Genomic DNA, 20,245 nt, shown 5'->3' with positions numbered 1-20,245 from the left:
ATGCATTTGTCACATTCATTTATTTTGAAACCATTTGACATCATTGTGTTGTCAAATTTTTGGTGCCATTGTTTAGGAGCTTGTTTAAGTACATAAATTGACTTTACAAGTCGGCATACTTTGTCTTCCTGTCCGGGAACGACAAAACCTTCAGGTTGTTTCGTGTAAAAATCTTCTTCTAAATCACCATTTAGAAAAGCGGTTTTTACATCCATTTGATGGATTTCTAGGTCTCTTAAGGCTGTGATTGCTATCATCAGACTTATTGATGTTATTCTCTTTACTGGAGAATATGCATCAAAATAGTCCAAACTTTCTTTTTGTCGGAATCCTTGAATTACAAGCCTAGATTTGTATTTTCCACCAGGTTTTCGTGTCATTATCCATTTATTTCCTAATGCTTTGTAGCCAGGTGGTAAATCTGTTATGTACCATGTATAATTTTGCATGGTAGAATCAAATTCACTTCTGACAGCTTCGTACCAAAATGGAGCTTCAGGTGAAGCCATGGCTTCTGCCAGAGTTTTTGGAACATTTTCTACTAAAAATGCCTTTAGGAAATCTTCACCAAAAGATCTTTCTTTTCGAGCTCTTTGCTTCTTCGAGGTTCATCCTTTTCTTCATTTTATGAAATATCATTTATAGAAATCTTGACGTTTGTCTCAGTTTCTGAGTTTTTGTCATTGTCTCTTTCTTCTCGAGTTCGTTTTGAACCTTGTTTTTCTTTATATGGAAAAATATTTTCGAAGAAAGATGCATTTCTTGATTCCATGACTGTATTTTCATGAATGTCTGATATTGCAGATTTGTGTACCAGAAATCGATAAGCATTACTGTTATGTGTATATCCAATGAAGATGCAATCCACTGTTTTAGGTCCAATAGTGACCTTTTTTGGTGGCGGTACCGCAACTTTTGCCAAGCACCCTCACAATTTGAGGTACTTATACGAAGGTAAATTACCTTTCCATAATTCATATGGAGTTTTGCCACTTACTTTGTGTGGAATTTTGTTGAGGATATAATTAGTGGTACTTAACGCTTCCCCCCACATGTTATGGGGTAACCCAAATTCCTGCAACATTGCATTCATCATCTCTTTTAGAGTTTGATTCTTGCGTTCAGCAACTCCATTAGATTATGGTGAGTAAGGAGCTGTAGTTTGATGGATTATTTCATGTTCTTTACAGAATGCATTGAATGGACCATCATATTCGCCTCCTCTGTCGCTTCTAACTACTTTAATAGTTGTTTTAAGTTGATTTTCGACCTCGAGTTTAAATTCTTTAAATTTTTCTAAGGTTTTTTCTTTGCTATGTAATAAATATACATAACAATATTTTGTGCAGTCATCCATGAAGGTCACAAAGTACTTTTTCCCACCTCTAGTTCGTATATATTTTAAATCACATAAATCGGTGTGAATTAAATCTAGAGGTTTATTAGTTTTTCAACACGAGGTGATGGCGTTTTTGTGAGCTTAGCCTGTACGCATACTTCACATTTTTGTTTACTTGTTTTGCATTTAGGAATTAGATTTAAATTCATTAATCTTTGTATAGATTTGTAGTTTACATGGCCTAATCTTTCATGTAATATATTAAAAGACCCAACCATATAAGCAACTGGCTCTTCTCATGAATCTCGCTTTTCTGATAGATGCTGAACATCGCCCTATCGGTGCAAATGTGGGTGGTTGCACCCGTGTCATACCACCATTCCTTGGGGTTGTTGCTTTCAACCATGTTGGCTTCAGTCACCACAGCAACGAGATCCTCCTCAGTGAGATTTGCCTGAGCCTTCTCATCCTTGATCTTTTTGCGACACTCAACAGTCTTGTGCCCCACTTTGTGGCAGTAGTGACATTTCTCCTTGAACTTCTCCACATTCGCATTGATCTCAATACCTTTGTTCTTGAAGTTTTTTCCAGAAACCTTCAAGGCTGCAACAGTTTTGGAAGGCTTGGCAGGAGAATTAGCGTGTGCCTTTCCTTTGCCTTTGTGCTCAGCCATGTTGACACTGTGCTCCTTAGCAGTGACCTTGTCAGCAGTTCGGTTTTTGGATTCCATCTGAAGCCTCATGATGAGCTCCTCGAGCCCCATCTTCTTTTTCTTGTGCTTCAAGTAGTTCTTGAAATCCGCATAGCTTGGAGGAAGCTTTTCAATGAAGCTGAGAGTTGTGAATGTCTCGCAGATGGACATTCCTTCAGCAGCGATTTCATGGCAAATGAGCTGAAGTGCTTCCACCTGATCCATGATGGGTTTTGAATCCACCATTTTGAAGTCGTGGAATTTTGAGACCACATACTTCTGGCAGCCAGCGTCCTCACCTCTGTACTTCTTGTCCAGTGATCTCCATAGCTCTTTCGCCATGGGGATCTCACAGTAGACCCGGTATAATGGGTCAATGAGACGACCCAAAATGTAGCCTTTGCAGATAAAGTCAATCCTGTAAGGCATAAGGGGCTTGTCCTCCTGGATGAACTTGTCCAGCTTCATCGTTGTCAGGAAGAACATCATCTTCTTCTGCCACGTTTTGAAGCCTTTGCCATCAAACTTGTCTGGCATCAGTCCTTGAGTGAACACACTAGGGACAGCCGGAGGAGTTTAAACTGCCACCGGACCACTTGCAGTTGCTGAAACTGAACCCTTCTGATAAAGACCAGCACCGAATAGGCTACGGCGAGTGGTTTCATCAACAGCATTTCCCGCAGGGAGGATAGTGCTTGTTGTTGATGCAGCGGTTGACGCTGTGATGTTTCCAACGGTTGTCACAGTTGCATCAGTGGCTGCAACGTTGAGTGGAGTTGTTGTGAAATCAATGGGGGTGTTGTTATCATTCGTCATTTCTCTGTAGAGAAAACATGAAGACGGATTAGTACTCCAATCAACAAATAACATATTATTTTTAAGCAAAAAATAATAGTCTAAAATCGATTTTCATTTTTGGTGTTTGAAACAAATCATATCGATATAAGTCTTGAGAAAAAACGTTTTGCAAACTCGCTTAAAAGCGTTAGCAGAAATCTTTTTGTATAGACTTAGAATGTTTCACAAACTCGCTTAAGTATTGAAACGATTCATAACATTTTGATAATGCTAGAAAGCAATCCGCAAAGCGTTATGAAACAATTAAGAAACGTTTCGCGGAAGTCTATAAAGTAAATCGCAAACTCGTTTTCAAAAAAACATTGAAACGTTTCGCGGATAAGCATATAGCAAATCGTAAACATCGTTTGAATGAAACCATAACAGGTTTGTATGAATCTTATATGAATAAACGCTTTTCGGTAGTGCTACAGAGCAAAACGCAAACCGTTTATGAGATAAATTACAAATGTTTCGCGGAAGTGCTAGAAAGCAAATCGCAAACACGGTTCCAAAACCCGTTTTTATAGATCGTTCTTCAATCCGATCAAACGCTTTAGATAGAAAGCAAAATAAGAGTTAAGATTGTAGAAGCCGGAAAACTGGATCAAAAGAAACGATATAATATAAACGATGTTAAGGAAAATATATAGACGATTCGAAACCGCAACGAAAATGAAAGCATGGAGTCGAGACGAATCTCTTTCCTTAACTCTTAATATTTGCTCCGTTAGTGCGACGGATCTGTACGAATATGAGTCCCAGGATAAAACCATGATAGGTTATCACGCGACACTCGTGAAGAACCTCTACGAACTAATATTTCTACAAAACACTCTCTAGAACTTTCGCTAAAGGATTTTCTGGTTTTGGTTGTGAAAAAACGGTAAAAAATGAAGAAGGAAGAGAGTCTATATCTAAAGAGGAGACGAGGAGCGGTTTTTCGAAACTGTTGCCAACGTTTTTCGAAAATCTCTCAAGGATCTCGGAGTGGAACGTTGAGCAAGTTTCTCTCTTGTTGACTCGGTTCTGATCCATTTCGAACAGATAAACTTCGTGTCGTTTTTAGACAAACTACATGTCGTTTATACACAAATGTCATGCTGTTTTTTAGAAATGAAATGGCAAAAACGTTGAGCTTAACTTGGTCCAAAAAGAATCTTATGAGATCCAAGCCCAAGCCCAAGTCCACGCCAAGCAGAGCCGAGCCGCCACCGGCGGCGCGCGCGTGGGGAGTCTTCGTCTCTCTCCAAGCTGTTTAACACATGATATCAAGTGACCATATATAAACATCTCTCTTCCTCTTGTTCCCACCAATGTGGGACAAATCCCTTTATGTTCATTATTAATGTGTTTTGGACTGTTAAACACATAGACTCAAGTCATTTGTTTTCACAATTTTCATTAAAGTCTAATGGCTATTAATGGATCCAACAGAAGAGGCCGAAGAGACTAATGGATATCATTTGAAATGGTCGAAGCAGCTACCAGCTGCCTCTTGTGTTCTTATATGCTATTTCGCCATCCATCTTAATTGCAATGCAACACCCAGAAGAAAAATGAAAAGCAAAATCGCTTGGATGAGAAGAAACAGAGGATATCATTTTTACAACACTTTTAGAAAGTGTGTTTAGCAACCACGTACACGTTTATGGTCGTCTAAATTTCATTTTCCTTTTTTGAAAATATTGGTAGTCTAACTTCAAAGGTTCCTTTTCAACAGCAACAGAGCTCCCAGGTACATATACATGTTTAGCAACAGAGCTCTCACATTAAAAGTTAAACCAGTTAATATATATATATATATTACCCTTAATAAATAATTATGTATAACCAGTGTCGCGCGAAAGTTTAGTGGAGTCTGAGGCAAATATAAAAATGGGTCCCCTTATAATTTTTTTTATTAGAGCATAATATATATTTGAAAAAACATTAAGAAGAAAAATAATAATTTAAAAACTAAGACAAATTTTTCTTCCCTCTTTTTCAATAAACTTTTTAACTAAATTCTCATAATTTAGATTCCTAACTACTTCTCTTTCTATAAATATAATTACTAAACCATTTAACCTTTCTTGTGATATGGTTGATCACATATAAAATTTTACGAGTTTCCACTTGGAAAAGCTTTTTCAGCAGTGACTGAAACTAGAATCGTCAATAATATTTAATAAGAAATTTATGAATTTGGATAACACTCTTCCCTTTCAAAAAATTCAGAACTTCAAGAGTTCTCTTGTAATCTTATGGCAACGTCTCTTTTAGAACCATCACTTCAAAACACAAATCATCCCCAATAACATCATAATGATTTACATGTCTTAAAGCTGCTTGAAGATTGGTACAAGTTGCCATCAAATTATCTTCACTTGCTGATTTTAGTTTATCAAATAAATGGCAAACTTAAACCACTCTACTACTAATTATTTTCTGAAATTTGGGGCCCTAAAAAACCATATATTTTGGGGGCCCTAGGCAAAAACCTTTTTGAATACACTTGAAGCACGGCTCTGTGTATATCTATTATTATATAATTGTATGTTTTAACTAATAAATAATTACAATTATCAATTAACCAAAATAAATAAATGAAAAACGTGAGTAAAAGAAATATATAATTCATGTATATCCTCAATATTGCTGGTTTATTCCTCTTCCAATTTCTCTTATTTATGTCATATATCTTAAATTCCTAATGATAGTTTGTTTATATCTCAGTTTCTCCTTTTCACATATTATCGTTAACATATTTTCTAATTCCTTCTTTTCATATTTCATTCAAAAAAAACTATTTCTTCCTTTGGCCGATGGATATACCTTTCGTGGTTGATTTTAATATATTTATGAAAAAAACAAAAATATAATAATTTGGATAATATTTTTGTTAGTTTTAGTTTTATTTTTTTGTGTATTTTTGTGTTATTTTAATTACAATTCTAATTTATGAATTGTTTAGTTACAGTGTTTTAATTTTGCTAAATATTCAACTTAAATCTAGAGACCGAGAAACTAAAAAGGTAGAGTACGAAGAAGAATCTAGGAGAGAAGGATAATCGCGATGGAAGAAAAGAGAAGAAGGAGACCGGCTACGAAAAAAAGAGAAAAAGAAGTTCGGTTAGGGTTATGAGTTGATTGTAATCTCTATAATATTATTTGAGAATTCAGTTTCCTATGTGTCGTTCTCACGTTAACTCTCACGATAGGTGATTACATCCATACCCTTAATGAATTAAAAATGCAGTATTAAAATACTATTATTTATTTTTTATTTAGATTCCTTTTTAAAATTTTCCAAAAAAACATATGCATATAATAAAAAGGGAATTTTTTTATCAAGTTAAAAAAACGAAAATATATGTATATATAATATGATTTCATAAAAAAAGCTAAAGTTCAAAAATAGTAATATTACATTTAAAATATTTTTAAATAACATAAAAATACTTTTCAAGTAATAAAATACTTTCTTTATATCTATATTTTCTTAGATGAAAAATATAAATTTGTATATAAAGTGATTTCATTAAAAACAATTTACACAGATAATCTTGATATTAGAAAAAGAAATATTATTTCTTTTAAAACATAATTTTAAACAATGCAAAGAAATTCAAAGTGACATAAATATTTTTATATAACTATCTATTTTCTTAGATGATTATATAAAATAGTTAAGTAACATAAACAAATATATGTTTAATTGACTAAGATTGTTTATAATTAGTGTTATTGAAATATTTTGTTTATTTTTCATATATTTAGTTGACTATAATATCTTGCAATTACAGCAAAAAAATCGATAAATTATATAGGGATAATTTCATCTATATAGGGAGAATTATATAGGGAGAATTTTACTTATATAATATTATTTTCAAATTTTTTACTGCTTATTTTTAAGAGATATTAAAAAACTAAAAACAATTTCTTAAAAAAAAATCGTTTGATCAAATAGTTACAAAATAGTTTAATGAGGTACATATATATTATATTTTATCATTATTAAAGTTATTTTTTTCTTAATATTAAATTAGCTTTTAAATTTTAAGTTTTTATGTTTTTGGAATTTAATATAACCATAATCAAAATACCAAAGCAAATTTGAATTCTCATTTTTAAGATTATTTAAAATAAATTTCAATTTCCATTCAATAAATAAAGTTATTTAGAATTTATAAAATATTTTTAATTATTGTAAATATTGATATGTGTTCATGAGCTTCCAAAAATGTATCAGCTACTTATGCTTGTAATTTCCTATTGATCATCGCTTTATTTTCTAATATTTTTTAAAAAACATCAACATATAATTTGATAAATATTATGAAAATACATGCACATTTAAACGATAAATAAAATTGATTTAATTTGATTTAATTATAATAAAAATAATTATACTTTATTTTGAATTTAAATGAATATATTTAACTCAATATAATCACAATATGGGTGACTCGACTAATCCAACTTATATCCAAAACCATAGATTTAACTACGATAAGAATATATAATTTTATAAGAATAGTAATTTACTTTATAAATATAAATCATAGGACAGCTCAAAACATACTAAAAATGAAAATAAAATATTGACCAACTGTTACAATTTAGTTCTTTTGTAAAATTTATATATATGCATGAGATTTTAGAATATTATCGTTATATTAATTTAAGTAATTTAGAATCAGACACTTTATTTTATTTTTTTATTTCTAACTAAGCACAAGATATTTTAAATTATACATAATATTCATAAAATATATTTATATATCTAAGACAACAATCACCTAAATGCAAATAAGAAATTAATCAAAGTTTTAATATATTTAGAATAAAAACTATTACAGTTAAATTCAAAGATGCAATCCAATTTACCCAATGATAATTAAATCGACTGTAAAAACAACAAAACTGATTAGATATATCATATGTATAATTAAAATAATATAATATTATTAATATAAATGATGCATACAAATTATAAATTAATTTAAAACTAAAAGTAAATAGCAATCAATTATTATAGTATATTTACTTTAGAAATATTTATACTCGTGCATGAGCAGAAATATTTATACTCATGCATGAGTACGGAAAAATCACATAGTATCATATATATAGGTTATTCTGGCCATGATATTTGTTTGGGTATATTGAATTTTATATATTAGCTAAATTAACAATAACTATCTTTTTGTTCTAGTTAGGTTAAACTAATTAATTTTTGTTGATTTATTTTAATTGTTTCATAAAGTAATGAATCCAATAATTAAAAAAGAAATATTCTCGTTTAGATCCATTAATTATTTTTGTAGATCAAACATGATTTGAGTCGAATTGTAAGCGTTAGACACGCTTCCACACCTGGAAAATCATAAAATAAATCATGAGAAAGAAATCAATGCAGAAGTATTGTGGAATGGTTTTTTGGTCCTAGTCCATTCACATAACCTCTTTATGGCGTTGATTTGATTCATGAGGAAGACAAAGCTCATCATCATCATCATCATCAGAGCGACACGGACGAGTATTGTGGAAGACAAAGCTCATCATCATCAGAGCGACACGGACGAGTATGTGTACTGGTGGGAATCATGTCATGTATTCCACTGAAAGTCAATCGGGTCATGCTAAGCTTGATTTTTTTATTACTGCAGATTTCGTATCACTTTCTATGTTCGGCTTCAACAAGATCAAACTCAACACTACTATGTAGCCTTCCTTCTCCAATCGACAGAGTCGGTCCTGGGCCAAGCCTAACGAAACATTCGCCTAGGACCCGCCAATAATTTTAAAAAAATTTATATATACATAGATCCCTAAATTTTTTAAAAAAGAATTTAGACTCCCAAATTTATAAAAAATTTATTAAATTGTTTGAGGCCCCCAAAATCTCAGGGCCAGCTCTGTCTATGGACCACCATTTCACGTTCCGTGGGTCGACCTTTTTTGTACATATAGCGGGCAGGTTTGGCAGCCATTTCGGAGACTGCAGCCTGCGCTGACCTAATCCGCCGTGATCCGCTTGAAACTAATTCCGCTGTGGTCCGCGGTGGAATGGGATGGGACAATTTGTTTGCCATCAATTTTTGATCTATATTATTCATCTGGTTTGGATCAGATCAATTGAATTACTTTTTAAACAAGAGCTGTTTTTAGTCAACTGATTTTTGGACTGATCTGGCAAATATAAAATTGTCAATTGGTAGAACTATTCTCTGTTTATCCATATATATGTATATATATATATATATATATATATATATATATTTATATGTGTGTGTGCGCATATTTTAAGATAATCGCGTATAATGTGGGAGATTATGGGGGTGATTGGTAGTTGCTGTAGGTGCTGTCGATAGCCCTATTTATTTGTAAAGTACCAAATTCAGAGAAATCAAGCTTTAATTTTTTTTTTGAAACCACAGCTCTTGAAATAACCTACAGCTGTACAAGTGCTCTGAAGAGCCAAATATCCAAAGCAATTTTTTAGTGTTTTCCATAAAATTCTACTGCAATAAAATCTAAATCAACAACAAAAAGTTTACAGATTTTTTTGTACAGCAAAAATTTTAAAGCTACCACTATTACCAATTAGACCCTATAATATATCAAAACCATATAATACACTGACAATAAATTAAATGGCATCCATGTGAGCTGAGCGAGCAATTACAACAAATAGAAGAAAAAAAATATCTATCTAATGAAACAATCTAGATCAAGCTAATAATCAATGGCAATATCTCACGCCTTGCAGGCTTTGCTTCTTCTTCTTCTGTCACTTTTTTTCTTACCACCTGCTTTGGGTGCCTTCGTCAATTTTACGAACTGTGCGGTAATGAAATCAGAGCGTCGCGTCAATGTCACTAGTGTTAGGATCAATCCATACCCGCTTGGTCTTGGCGATGCAGGTGCGACCTTTACGATAACCGCTGATACAAGTAAGCAATTCTCTTTTTGTTTTTGTTTTTTATTTTATTTTCTGATGATATTTCCGGCAAGTCAAACTTTTCTAATATCTAAAAATCTTTGGTGTGAGCAGCCTTTAACGTAACAGCGAGAAATATAGTGTTAGATACGCACAGTGTACCATTGATGCTTAATAGGGTGCGAAAAAACTACTCCCTCTGTAATGTGACGGCATGCCCTGTTACACCTGGCCCTATTGTGTTTGTTTTTCCTATCTTTATACCCAGGAGTTCTTATATATACTTGTAAGTTTTTCCTTACAATAACACTAGTTTGAGACGAGTCCCATAATCTATGCATTACAAACCTATTGATGCTATGATTTTCTGATGACTCTTCTTTAGACACCGCAGAGTGAATATTGGGCTGCAATAAGGATGCACGAGACTGGATTAAACCAGATTATGTGCGTCAGCTTCAAATATCCGATCCTTAGTTGGACTTTTTAACGAGTCTCTCTGGTTATTCCTTGTATTTCGTAATCTTCCCTTTTTTACCTATTCGTGTTGTCCGACAATAAATAAGGGTTGTTGTATACACACGTACACCCTTGACCCCATGTCCATGTTATGTAATGTATCTCTGATTTTATTTGGTTTGCACCTTTGATTTTAGGATTTTTAAACTTAAAACACCTCAATTAAGTTTGTTTTGAGTAAAAATCTCCAAACTAAGTATTTAATAAAAAACCCTCAAACTAACTTTATTTAATGAATTAAACCCTACCAGGTCATAATTACCATTACTACCTGTAAATCTTTACTTTAGGGGTTTCTACATTAAATAAATATAATTGAGGGGTTTTACCATTAAAAAAATAAAAATCAAAATAAAAAATCAAATTTTATAATATTATCTAAATACTCCATCTGTTCCTAAATATAAGATGTTTTGGTAGAAACACACATATTAAGAAAACTAATTTTTGTCTTGAAAATATCATTAAAACTATAAATTAATGGTATTCAACCGATTACAAAATAGACTATTAAAATATGATTGGGTACACAGTTTTTAATAAAGTAAAAGTTATCTAGAAAAATGAAAACATCTTATATATTGGAACATCAAAATTTTATAAAACATCCTACTTTTAAGAACAGAGAGAGTATTAGTAACTTAAATTTTCAAAATTATCATTTTTAAGTTTTTTTTGTAAATATATGAGTTTGATGTGTTTTTAACATTAACATTATATATGTATAAATTTTAAAAAAAATTAAAACCGAGAAAATATAATAAAAATTATCTAAAGATATACCTCTAATAAAATTACTAAAAGACTAAAAATGTCAAAAAGAAGAAAATATAATAAAAATGATATCTTATCTAATAAAAATGTAGTAATAAATGTTTAGATAATTTTTATTATATTTTATAGTGTTTACATTTTTTATTTATACATATATAATGTTGATGTTAAAAACACATCAAACTTATATATTTACAAAAAAAATTTAAAAATGCTAATTTTGAAAATTTGAGTTACTAATTTTTAGATAATATTATAAAATTTTGAATTTTTTTTATTTTTAATGATAAAACCCCTCAACTATGTTTAATTAATATAGAAATCCCTAATTTAAAAATTTACCAGTAGTAATGGTAATTATGACATGCTAGAGTTTAATTCATTAAATAAAGTTAGTTTAGGAGTTTTTCCGTTAAATACTTAGTTTGAGGGTTTTTACCAAAACAAACTTAGATGAGGGGTTTTAACGTTAAAAATCCTTGATTTTAAAGATGTTACTTTTGTGAGACCATTACTCTCTCTTAAATCTTCGAATTCTGTAACTACAAAAAACTGTATACACTCCAAGATGCTACTCAACCAAACATTTAGTTGAAAATTTGATATTCATTTTATGTTAAATTTCAATTCTCTTAAATCAGTTTCTTTGATTGAGCGCAAACATTAATTTTGCGACTTACCTGATCATCTTTGTTAGGGGAAAACGTAACACCCACCCTGGAATACTACCACTTTTAATTCAAACTAGGTTAAGATCCGCACCTTGTGTGGGGTAAGACTATTATTAAATAACGAAAGTTATATAATAATTATTTAAACTAATAATGTTTTAGCAGAATAATACTCTACAATTTTAGAAAGAAATTATAAATCAGAAATGTGGGTTTTATACAAACAAAATAGTTTCATTAATTGTGTTTTGAAACCTTACTTGGATTCGCAGTCGGACCAGTAAACCTGGTGACCAGATATGTAATCTAGTTTGAGTTTTAAGAAAAAAATGTGTTTGAAATCAGACCGGACCAACCGGTCGGACCATGACATGCTCTCCTAACCGGTTTCGAGTTATACTAAAAAATGGATTTGTGTTAAACCGGCAAATTCGGTCAAAATTGGGCAATTCAGTAAAACCGGTGACCCGATTCAATATTAAAACCCGATTTTCTCAAATTCACGTTAATTATTTTTATAAAAAAAATCAAAACAATATTTCATTAAAATAATTTTTCAAAAATATATTTCTAAATAAATTAGTTTTCATTAAATTTTATACTATTTTTAATTTATTTTTATCATTTTAGTTATATTCTAATAATGATATAATGTTTATAAAAATAATTTTGTAATTGTAGAACCTCTATAAATTAATACTCGATAAATTAATAATCTCTATAAATTAATAAATTTTGTCGGTCCTAACTTGGGCCGTTCAATATTTAACACAAATCGATAAAATAATAAGATAATATTTTTTTACAAAATGCTATGTAAATATATGGTCCCATTAAAATTATAATAATAATTTCTATGTATATATATTTTAAATAAGTAAGAACCTAATGTTATATTGTTTGATTTAATATTCACAATAGAATTATCTTTATATTTTATTAACACTTAATTTATTTATCAGGATATCAAGTGGAGATAATTTACCCGGATAGGGAGAGAATACCGTTATTCATTGGTCCTACGGTTGATGTTCTAAAGGATTTTTGTTGGAAAATACGGTGCCCACCAAAGATAAAACATTTTCTTTGGCAATTGATCTCAGGATGTATAGCAGTCAAGAAGAATTTGCAGGCACGAGGGATGCAAGGGGAGATATGCTGTGCAAGATGTGGAGCAAAGGAGGAATCGATTAACCATGTGTTTTTTGAGTGCCCTCCAGCTATTCAGGTGTGGGCTATGTCAAAGATTCCAACAAATCGAGCTATTTTTCCGACAGACTCTCTATTTACAAATATGGATCATCTATTCTGGAGAGTCGCTCCACCGATGGAAGATCATCAATTTGCTTGGATACTTTGGTACATTTGGAAAGGAATAAATAATAAGGTTTTTAGTAATCTGGAGATAGATCCTAGGGATACTCTTAAATTGGCTGAGACGGAATCAACACTCTGGGCTGAGGCAAAGTTACTGAAAGATCAGAAGATGGGAGCGGAGACTCAGGTTACGTTTCCTCCGTCAATTCCCGGCAGATGGTGCTTTACAGATGGATCATGGAAAGAGGGAGATATGTTCTCTGGCCAAGGCTGGTTCAGTACTTTAATTGGATTTGCGGGTCTGATGGGAGCTAGGAACGTAAGAGCGTCTCTATCTCCTCTGTATGCAGAGTTCGAGGCGTTACTATGGGCAATGGAATGTATGAAGAACTTAAGACAATTTCAGGTTACGTTTGCAACGGATTGTTCTCAATTGGTGAAGATAGTTTCGGAACCAGAAGAATGACCAGCTTTTGCAAGTTATTTGGAAGATATCAAGAATCTGAAATAGAGTTTTACACGTTCAGAGATAATACATGTACCAAAGACGCAAAATAAAAAGGCGGATAATCTAGCACGCAGTGTCAGAAAACAGCCGTCTTTTGTCGTTCACATAGACCAATATCTCCCGGTGTGGTTTACAGAGTCTATATGAGTCTGTAATGTTGTCGACAAAAAAAAACACTTAATTTATTTTTTATGAGATTTAGTAAAAGTATATCTAAAACCACATTTATCTTTTATGCAATATATATTATATCCACCAAATAATATAATAAAATTAATACAAATTTCAAATTTAAAAAAAAAATAACAATTCATGTCTATAAAAAATCTAAATAAGGAAAATTTTGTAAATTAATATCTTTATAAATTAATAAAATTTCAAAGTCTCAACATTATTAATTTATAGAGATTCTACTGTGTATATATATATTCAATTTAAATTAGAATAAAACTCGGATAAACCGGTTGGACTGGTCCGACAATGCCGCGTCAATATCTGGTCCGGTTTTCAAAACATTGGGAGAAAACTATCATTTAAAAAATTGATAAAATCCCGGGACCGGCTACCGGTGTAACCACTGGTTGAACCAGTACGTAATTTTTACTTATTTTTAATTAAATTTTCTACTTGCATTACTAAAATCGGTTTTGGATTCTAATTAAGAAGTTAGGTTTTTTATTAAATTTTCTACTTACATTATTAGGTTATAGATCGTAGACGACTTCCATATATTATCAAATCTTGCCTTGCTGCCAAAGTTTTTCATATTAAATATAAATTTCCTATATTTTCATCATTCCGATTTGTGTATCAAATATATTTTATTTGATTTTTAACTATCCCCTATTAAGTTAGTACTATTTAATTGTTTGATATAAAAAGGAAAACATCATTTATACCTAAATAAATGTCAATCTCTTCGATGTCTCGTTACTGGTTTACGAAAATTAATATTAATATTAATATTTTCTACCAACCGATTTTTAATTCAATTTTGTTGGTTCAATTAAAAATTTAAAACCAAACACCTTCTTATGTCTTCCAATTCTCGGTTATATAGATATTTTATGCCATAACTATAATGGCTACCAAGGTTTTATGTTGAATTTTTTCTTGAGAATTTAAATATTATAACTGTTACTCTAGACTAACAAAAGAAGATGTCCGGTTTTGTTTGTTTATCAACTTTTTCGGATGTATAAATTATCATTATTGTTTTCGGATGTATAAAGAGAACTATCATCATAGTTCTCTTTGTCAACTTTATATGGTTGACCATTGTTTATCAACACCCTTGTTTATGGGTTAGTATCGTACTATTGTTTATCAACTTTTTTTTTTTTTTTTTTTTTGTAACTTAGGCTTTCAAATTAAAATGCAGAAAAAAAATAAAATGTTTATAAGCAAAGTGCTTTAGTTTAGGGCACAGCCCAATTCCCAAAACTCATAGTGAAAAGAACCCAATAGAAAAAAAAAACAGAGCCCAATTGAAGCCCAGTAGTGGTGAGTTAAGTGTTGAAGAGGTAAATTACGAAGGGTGAGCGGATGATTCGAGAGAGGAACGGTTCGTTGATCATAGAAGGTGCGTGTCAGATCCATTGTTGCATCATGGCAGAGGAGAGAACCGGATTCGTTTCTCTAAAACTGAGAATTTTATTCCGAAGCTGTCGATCAACCACAGTGAAGATAGCGTCAACCGTTTTGAAAGTATTCTGATGAAGCCTGGTGTTTCTCTCAGACCAAGTCCAGTAGATCGTCGATTGCCAGGCAAGGAGGATGAGAAGTCGCTTTGACCGGTGAGCTCGTTGTCGAGGTAACTGCCTCATCTGATTGACTGTATGATCCCATTGTCGGTTTGGCTGAATCCCTAGCCTGTTTTCTCTCAATGACCACAGATCAAAACTGAAGTTGCATTCATGAAAGAGGTGATTCCGAGCCTCTTCAGCTGAGTTACAAAGAAGACAAGTCGGTGGCACGTTTAATCCCCATTTTATAAGTCGATCTTTGGTGGGAAATCTATCTAGAATTGCTAGCCAAACAAGAAAATTATGTCGAGGTATGCTGTATTGCGTCCATACTATGGAGGACCAGTTAACTTCATCAATATTTCCTCGCAAGAAAGTGTAAGCCTCCCTTGTATTGAACTTCTTTGAGACCTTACCATCGATTTCCCACTCATAATAATCCTCATTTTCAGAGAACTCAACTGTTGTAAGGAAAGCATGGAGCTCGAGCTGTGCGTCTGATCTTGCCTGAGGGATTCGCCAAAGGCCGTTCCTGCGGAGTGAAGCTACAGTTGCTCTGAGAGGGATTCCCAGTCGTGAAGATGAGAGATTAAGATGAGCTGCCAAGTTCCCGAAGGGAGACCAATTATCGAACCAAAATCTTGCCGTAAGTCCATTCTCTAGTCTCTGCTTGATAAGCTGGAAAACTTCATCCTTTAATTTCAGCAACTTGTTCGCAAGCCAGGAGAATGAGACTTTCGGTTTGGTTGTCCAGTAGTTATGAATTGACCCTTGTAAAATGACTTCTATAAACCATGCCACCCAGATTGAGCCCCCTCGGAAGAAGAGAAGCCATATTAGCTTCAGGCAACAAGCTTTATTCCAAGTATAAAGATCCTTCACTCCAAGTCCTCCTTGAGATTTTGTAAGTACCACTCTGTCCCAGGCCACTCTTGCAGAGTTATGACTATCGATATTGCCTTTCCATAAAAAAGTGCTACAAAGAGAGTTAATTCTTGATATGCAGGCTTTAGGGAGGATAAAAGCAGAACACCAAAAAGTTGTTATGCCAGTGATTACTGTCTTGATGAGAAGCAGTCTACCAGAGAAAGAGAGGGATTTGACTGACCAGTTTGAGAGCCTAGCCTTTATCTGATGGATCAGAGGTTCGCAATTTGCGAGGTTGAGCTTCTTCGAGCTGAGAGGGACCCCAAGATACCGCACCGGCAGCGTTCCACAAACCATACCCGTTGATGCTTGTATAGTTGCAACTTCACTGTCATCTAGGCCGGAGGCAAAGAAACTTGTTTTCTGAAAGCTCACTGCCAAGCCTGATCTCTGTTCGAACTCGTGTAGCACCTGAAGAACATTTTGCACAGATTCCAGTGATCCATCTATGAAGATAAGCAGGTCGTCGGCAAATGAGAGATGAGTAAGCTTCATGGCTCGACAGTTAGTGTGATATTTCACTTTCTCTTGAGCCGCCGCCTGATTTAGCATATAGGAGAGACAGTTCATGGCGATTACAAACAGGTATGGAGAGAGGGGATCCCCTTGCCTAAGACCTCTTTTTCCTTTAAAAAATCCATTAACTGTTCCATTGTAACCAACCATAAAGCTTGTGGTACATATGCATGCTCTAAGCAGGGAGATGAATGGCGGAGGCAGTTGTAGGCCTTGGAGACAGGAGAAGAGAAATTCCCAGGAGATGGTATCAAAAACCTTAGCAATGTCCACTTTAATGGTGATTTTTTTTTCTCCTTTATTCTTGTGATAGCCATGAACTAGTTCACTTGCAAGCACCGTATTTTCCACTAATAATCTGTCCTTCACAAATGCCGTTTGACAGGAGAGGATCAAATGGGGCAGTATTGGCTTGAGTCTGGCAACTAGAAGGCGAGAAATGACTTTATAGACTGTATTGAGACAAGAGATGGGGCGGAAATCAGATACTCTACACGCTCCTGGAAACTTTGGGATCAGAGACAGGATAGTGGCATTTGTGGTAGCAGGAAGGAAGCCAAAGTAGAAAAAATGCTGGATTGAGCACACTGCCTCTTCTCCTACTACATCCCATGCCGCTTTAAAGAAACCTGAGGTCAGTCCATCAGGCCCTGGAGACTTGTTTGGATTAAGTTTGAAAAACAGTTTTCTAATCTCCTCTGATGTTGGTAAGGTGAGCATTGCCTGAGCTTGGGCATGTGAGCAGCGGAAGGGGGTCAAGTCAGCAAACCAAGCAGTAGGCGATGATGTTGTAGGAAGGATCTGATTGCGTTATAACTAGCTCGGACTTGACAGATACGGTGAAAGTACGTTGTGTTAAAATCTCCCTCTTTCAGCCAGTTAATCCGCGACTTCTGCCTGAAGTAACTTTCTTCTATTTCTCGCAGGAACAACCATTTGAGGTGGAGCTCCTTTTCATCCTGAAAAAGTTGTGGTGATGGGGATTGCAACGCTTGTACCTGCACACATTGTAACAAACCGTAAGTTTCAGTCACTCTCTCTTGGATTTTTGAGTAATTATCTTTGTTCAATCGCTTTAAATCATTCTTGATGATTTTAAGTTTCCAACAGAAATGCTTTAGGTTACAGCTCATGCTTCCGGTCCGAACCCAGGCGTCGAGGATCAGCTCAGAGAAGTTGGGATGTTTGGTGAGGTAGTTTTGAAACTTGAAAGGGTGGGTTCCAGCTTTAGGGAGGGAGAAGGCAAGATCGATTAGACATGGGGTGTGGTCAGAGAAGAGTTGGGGAAGGAAAGAGGCATAGGCATGGGAGAAGGTTGAGAGGAACGCAGAGTTCACCAGCAATCTGTCTAGCTTTTTAGCAATGGGGCTCTCAGGTTGGTTATTAGTCCACATGTGAATTGGGCCGTTAAACCGCAGGTCGAACAAGCCAGCTTGGAGCAAGCAATCACGCATATGATACATGCTGATATCTGGGACAGAGACTGAGTCAGAGGAGTGTTCATAGGGGTAAATGATCTGGTTGAAATCACCTCCAATCATCCACTTGTTATTATCAAGGTCAAGAGTGGCATGAAGAAGCAGAAGCTCTGCCCAAAGATCAACTCTATCTGCTGTTTCATTTGAGGCATAAACTGATGTGAAGTAGAAAGCTTCCTGGTTAGGCAGTGAAAGAAGGCAGGTAATTGACTGTCTGCTTTGATTAACAATCTGGACTTGCATAGGATGCTGCCAAATTAGGATAATTCTGCCATCTACGTCTAATAAGTGGTTAGATAGGTAGTTCCAGCGGGGGCACAACTTGGACATTAGGGAAGACATATTGGGTTCTTTTATATGAGTTTCTAGAATAGCACCAAAAATAGGGTTATGGCTAAAGAGCCAACTAACAAAAGGCCGATGTTTAGCCGGGTCATTAAGACCTCAGACATTCCAAAAAAAGAGCTTGACACTCATAGAGAAGGTTTTGGAAGCTCCTCATTCGAATTTGAGGAACCTCGGTCAACAAAAGAAGAAGTAGGGTTAGTGTTTTGGGTAACAAGTAAAGGAGGGGTGTCAGAAGGAGGAGGGAGTAAAAAGATTAAGCTGGAAGTGGTCGGGGGAGGGTTGGAGAAGGGGTTTTGATTGAGAGAGCTTGGTGGGGAGAGGATAGGGGAGGATCGAGATCTTTTAAGAGAAGGTTTTTTAATATGGTCAGGGCTTAAATCTTTAAGGGGGGTAAAGGGGTTATAAGATAAGTCGATAGTCATGTCAGAGGAGGCAGAGGGTGGGCTTAGAGTTGGGGTTTTTTGGAGCAGGGAAGAGGAGGATGTGGGGTTTTGTGGAATTAAAGGTAAAGGACAAAAGGCGATTGAGGGTTGAGGTATAAACAGAGGGTCGGTAGGCTGAGGATTAGGGCCAGGGACCTTCTTTTTATAGAGGCGAGGACCAGTTTTTGAAACTTGAGAAGCAGGTGTTTTGGCACCAGTGTCTTTTTGAGTAGACGGAGCAGGTGGAGTGTAGTGTAAGCAGTTCCGAATGATATGTCCTAGCTATTGTTTATCAACTTGAAAGTTAAAATACCATGCACTTGTTTATCAATCGCCAAGTTCTTATGATATCAATCGCAAGTTATGTTTTTTTTTTATGTTCAACTATAGTTTATATGTTTGTTAGGGTATATCATAAATCATATTTCGTAATCCTACATCACTATATAAAAACGTGATACACTTATATTTCCTCTAAATATTACATTTCCTAGCAATTGGATTTGGACAAACAAATTATGCAATTGAATTCTAAACTGACACGTAATCAAAATTAATAGTCTAATTGTGTGACACATCAGCAAAGACGTTTTTTAATTAATATAAAATACAGGTTATAATTTTTCAAATGTTTCTCTATTAATATATAAGGGATTCCAATTTGGTCTGGCTTAATTGCCTCCTAATTAATTAACAAATGCCTCTCACAAAACACAAAGTTTTGAATAGCCCAGCCTTCGTAGAAACTTTCAATGGACGTCAAAAAGGACGTTGCAACCACTTCAATATAGGAGTTTTTTTTCTTACGTTTGTCGGCTAACAATTTAATTTTTTAAACAATTCGGCAGCTTATATCTCTAAGAAATGTTAGTAGTTTTAATTCTGTTGGATAAAAAATGTGACATGAATTTAGATAAAAATTATTTGATAGCAAATGCCTTTTCTAAAATCTTAAACACAATAAAATTGTAAAAGAGTGTTTAATAGTAGTTTTTCCTTTCTTTCAGATGCTTTTCTTATGTCTGATTATGCTTATGTTTGTTTGTTTTTATCGACAATAAATTGGTTATGCTGTTGTAAGTAAGTTAATAATGTCAATGTCAATTTATTACCTTTATATATGTGTGATTATGCTTAAGTGTAATTGTTCTATTTATTATTTTTATTAACACTAATTAATTAATTTTTTTTTTTTTGTCAACAACATTACAGACTCATATAG

General features: G+C 33.8%; 2 protein-coding genes across 2 annotated transcripts; one reads left to right on the top strand and one right to left on the bottom strand.

Moving 5' to 3' along the window:
- The first annotated feature begins 9,231 nt into the window (after window positions 1–9,231).
- On the top strand, window positions 9,232–10,443 carry LOC106374506 (MD-2-related lipid-recognition protein ROSY1-like). Its single transcript, XM_013814515.3, has 3 exons — window positions 9,232–9,811; window positions 9,913–10,084; window positions 10,184–10,443. The coding sequence occupies exons 1-3, from the start codon at window positions 9,604–9,606 to the stop codon at window positions 10,212–10,214; spliced, it is 411 nt and encodes a 136-aa protein (XP_013669969.1). The 5' UTR covers window positions 9,232–9,603; the 3' UTR covers window positions 10,215–10,443.
- Window positions 10,444–15,176: 4,733 nt separating this feature from the next.
- Window positions 15,177–18,595, bottom strand: LOC125579848. The gene is made up of 2 exons (XM_048743721.1): window positions 17,774–18,595; window positions 15,177–17,576 (listed from the first exon to the last, which is right to left on the bottom strand). Exons 1-2 carry the CDS (start codon window positions 18,593–18,595, stop codon window positions 15,177–15,179), a joined length of 3,222 nt encoding a protein of 1,073 aa, XP_048599678.1.
- Between the last annotated feature and the right edge of the window lie 1,650 nt (window positions 18,596–20,245).

The sequence above is a fragment of the Brassica napus genome, chromosome C1, assembly GCF_020379485.1.
Source record: "Brassica napus cultivar Da-Ae chromosome C1, Da-Ae, whole genome shotgun sequence".
NCBI lineage: Eukaryota > Viridiplantae > Streptophyta > Magnoliopsida > Brassicales > Brassicaceae > Brassica > Brassica napus.
The sequence above is the reverse complement of the archived record's forward strand: the minus strand, read 5'-3'. Positions and strand labels throughout refer to the sequence as shown.

Coding starts and splice junctions, on each gene's coding strand:
- LOC125579848 (XM_048743721.1), bottom strand. CDS start 18,595: ATGTCTTCCCTAATGTCCAAGTTGTGCCCCCGCTGGAACTACCTATCT. Junction 17,577..17,773: donor GTTTGTTACAATGTGTGCAG/GTACAAGCGTTG, acceptor TAACGCAATCAG/ATCCTTCCTACAACATCATC.
- LOC106374506 (XM_013814515.3), top strand. CDS start 9,604: ATGGCAATATCTCACGCCTTGCAGGCTTTGCTTCTTCTTCTTCTGTCA. Junction 9,812..9,912: donor TACGATAACCGCTGATACAA/GTAAGCAATTCT, acceptor TGGTGTGAGCAG/CCTTTAACGTAACAGCGAGA. Junction 10,085..10,183: donor AGGAGTTCTTATATATACTT/GTAAGTTTTTCC, acceptor ACTCTTCTTTAG/ACACCGCAGAGTGAATATTG.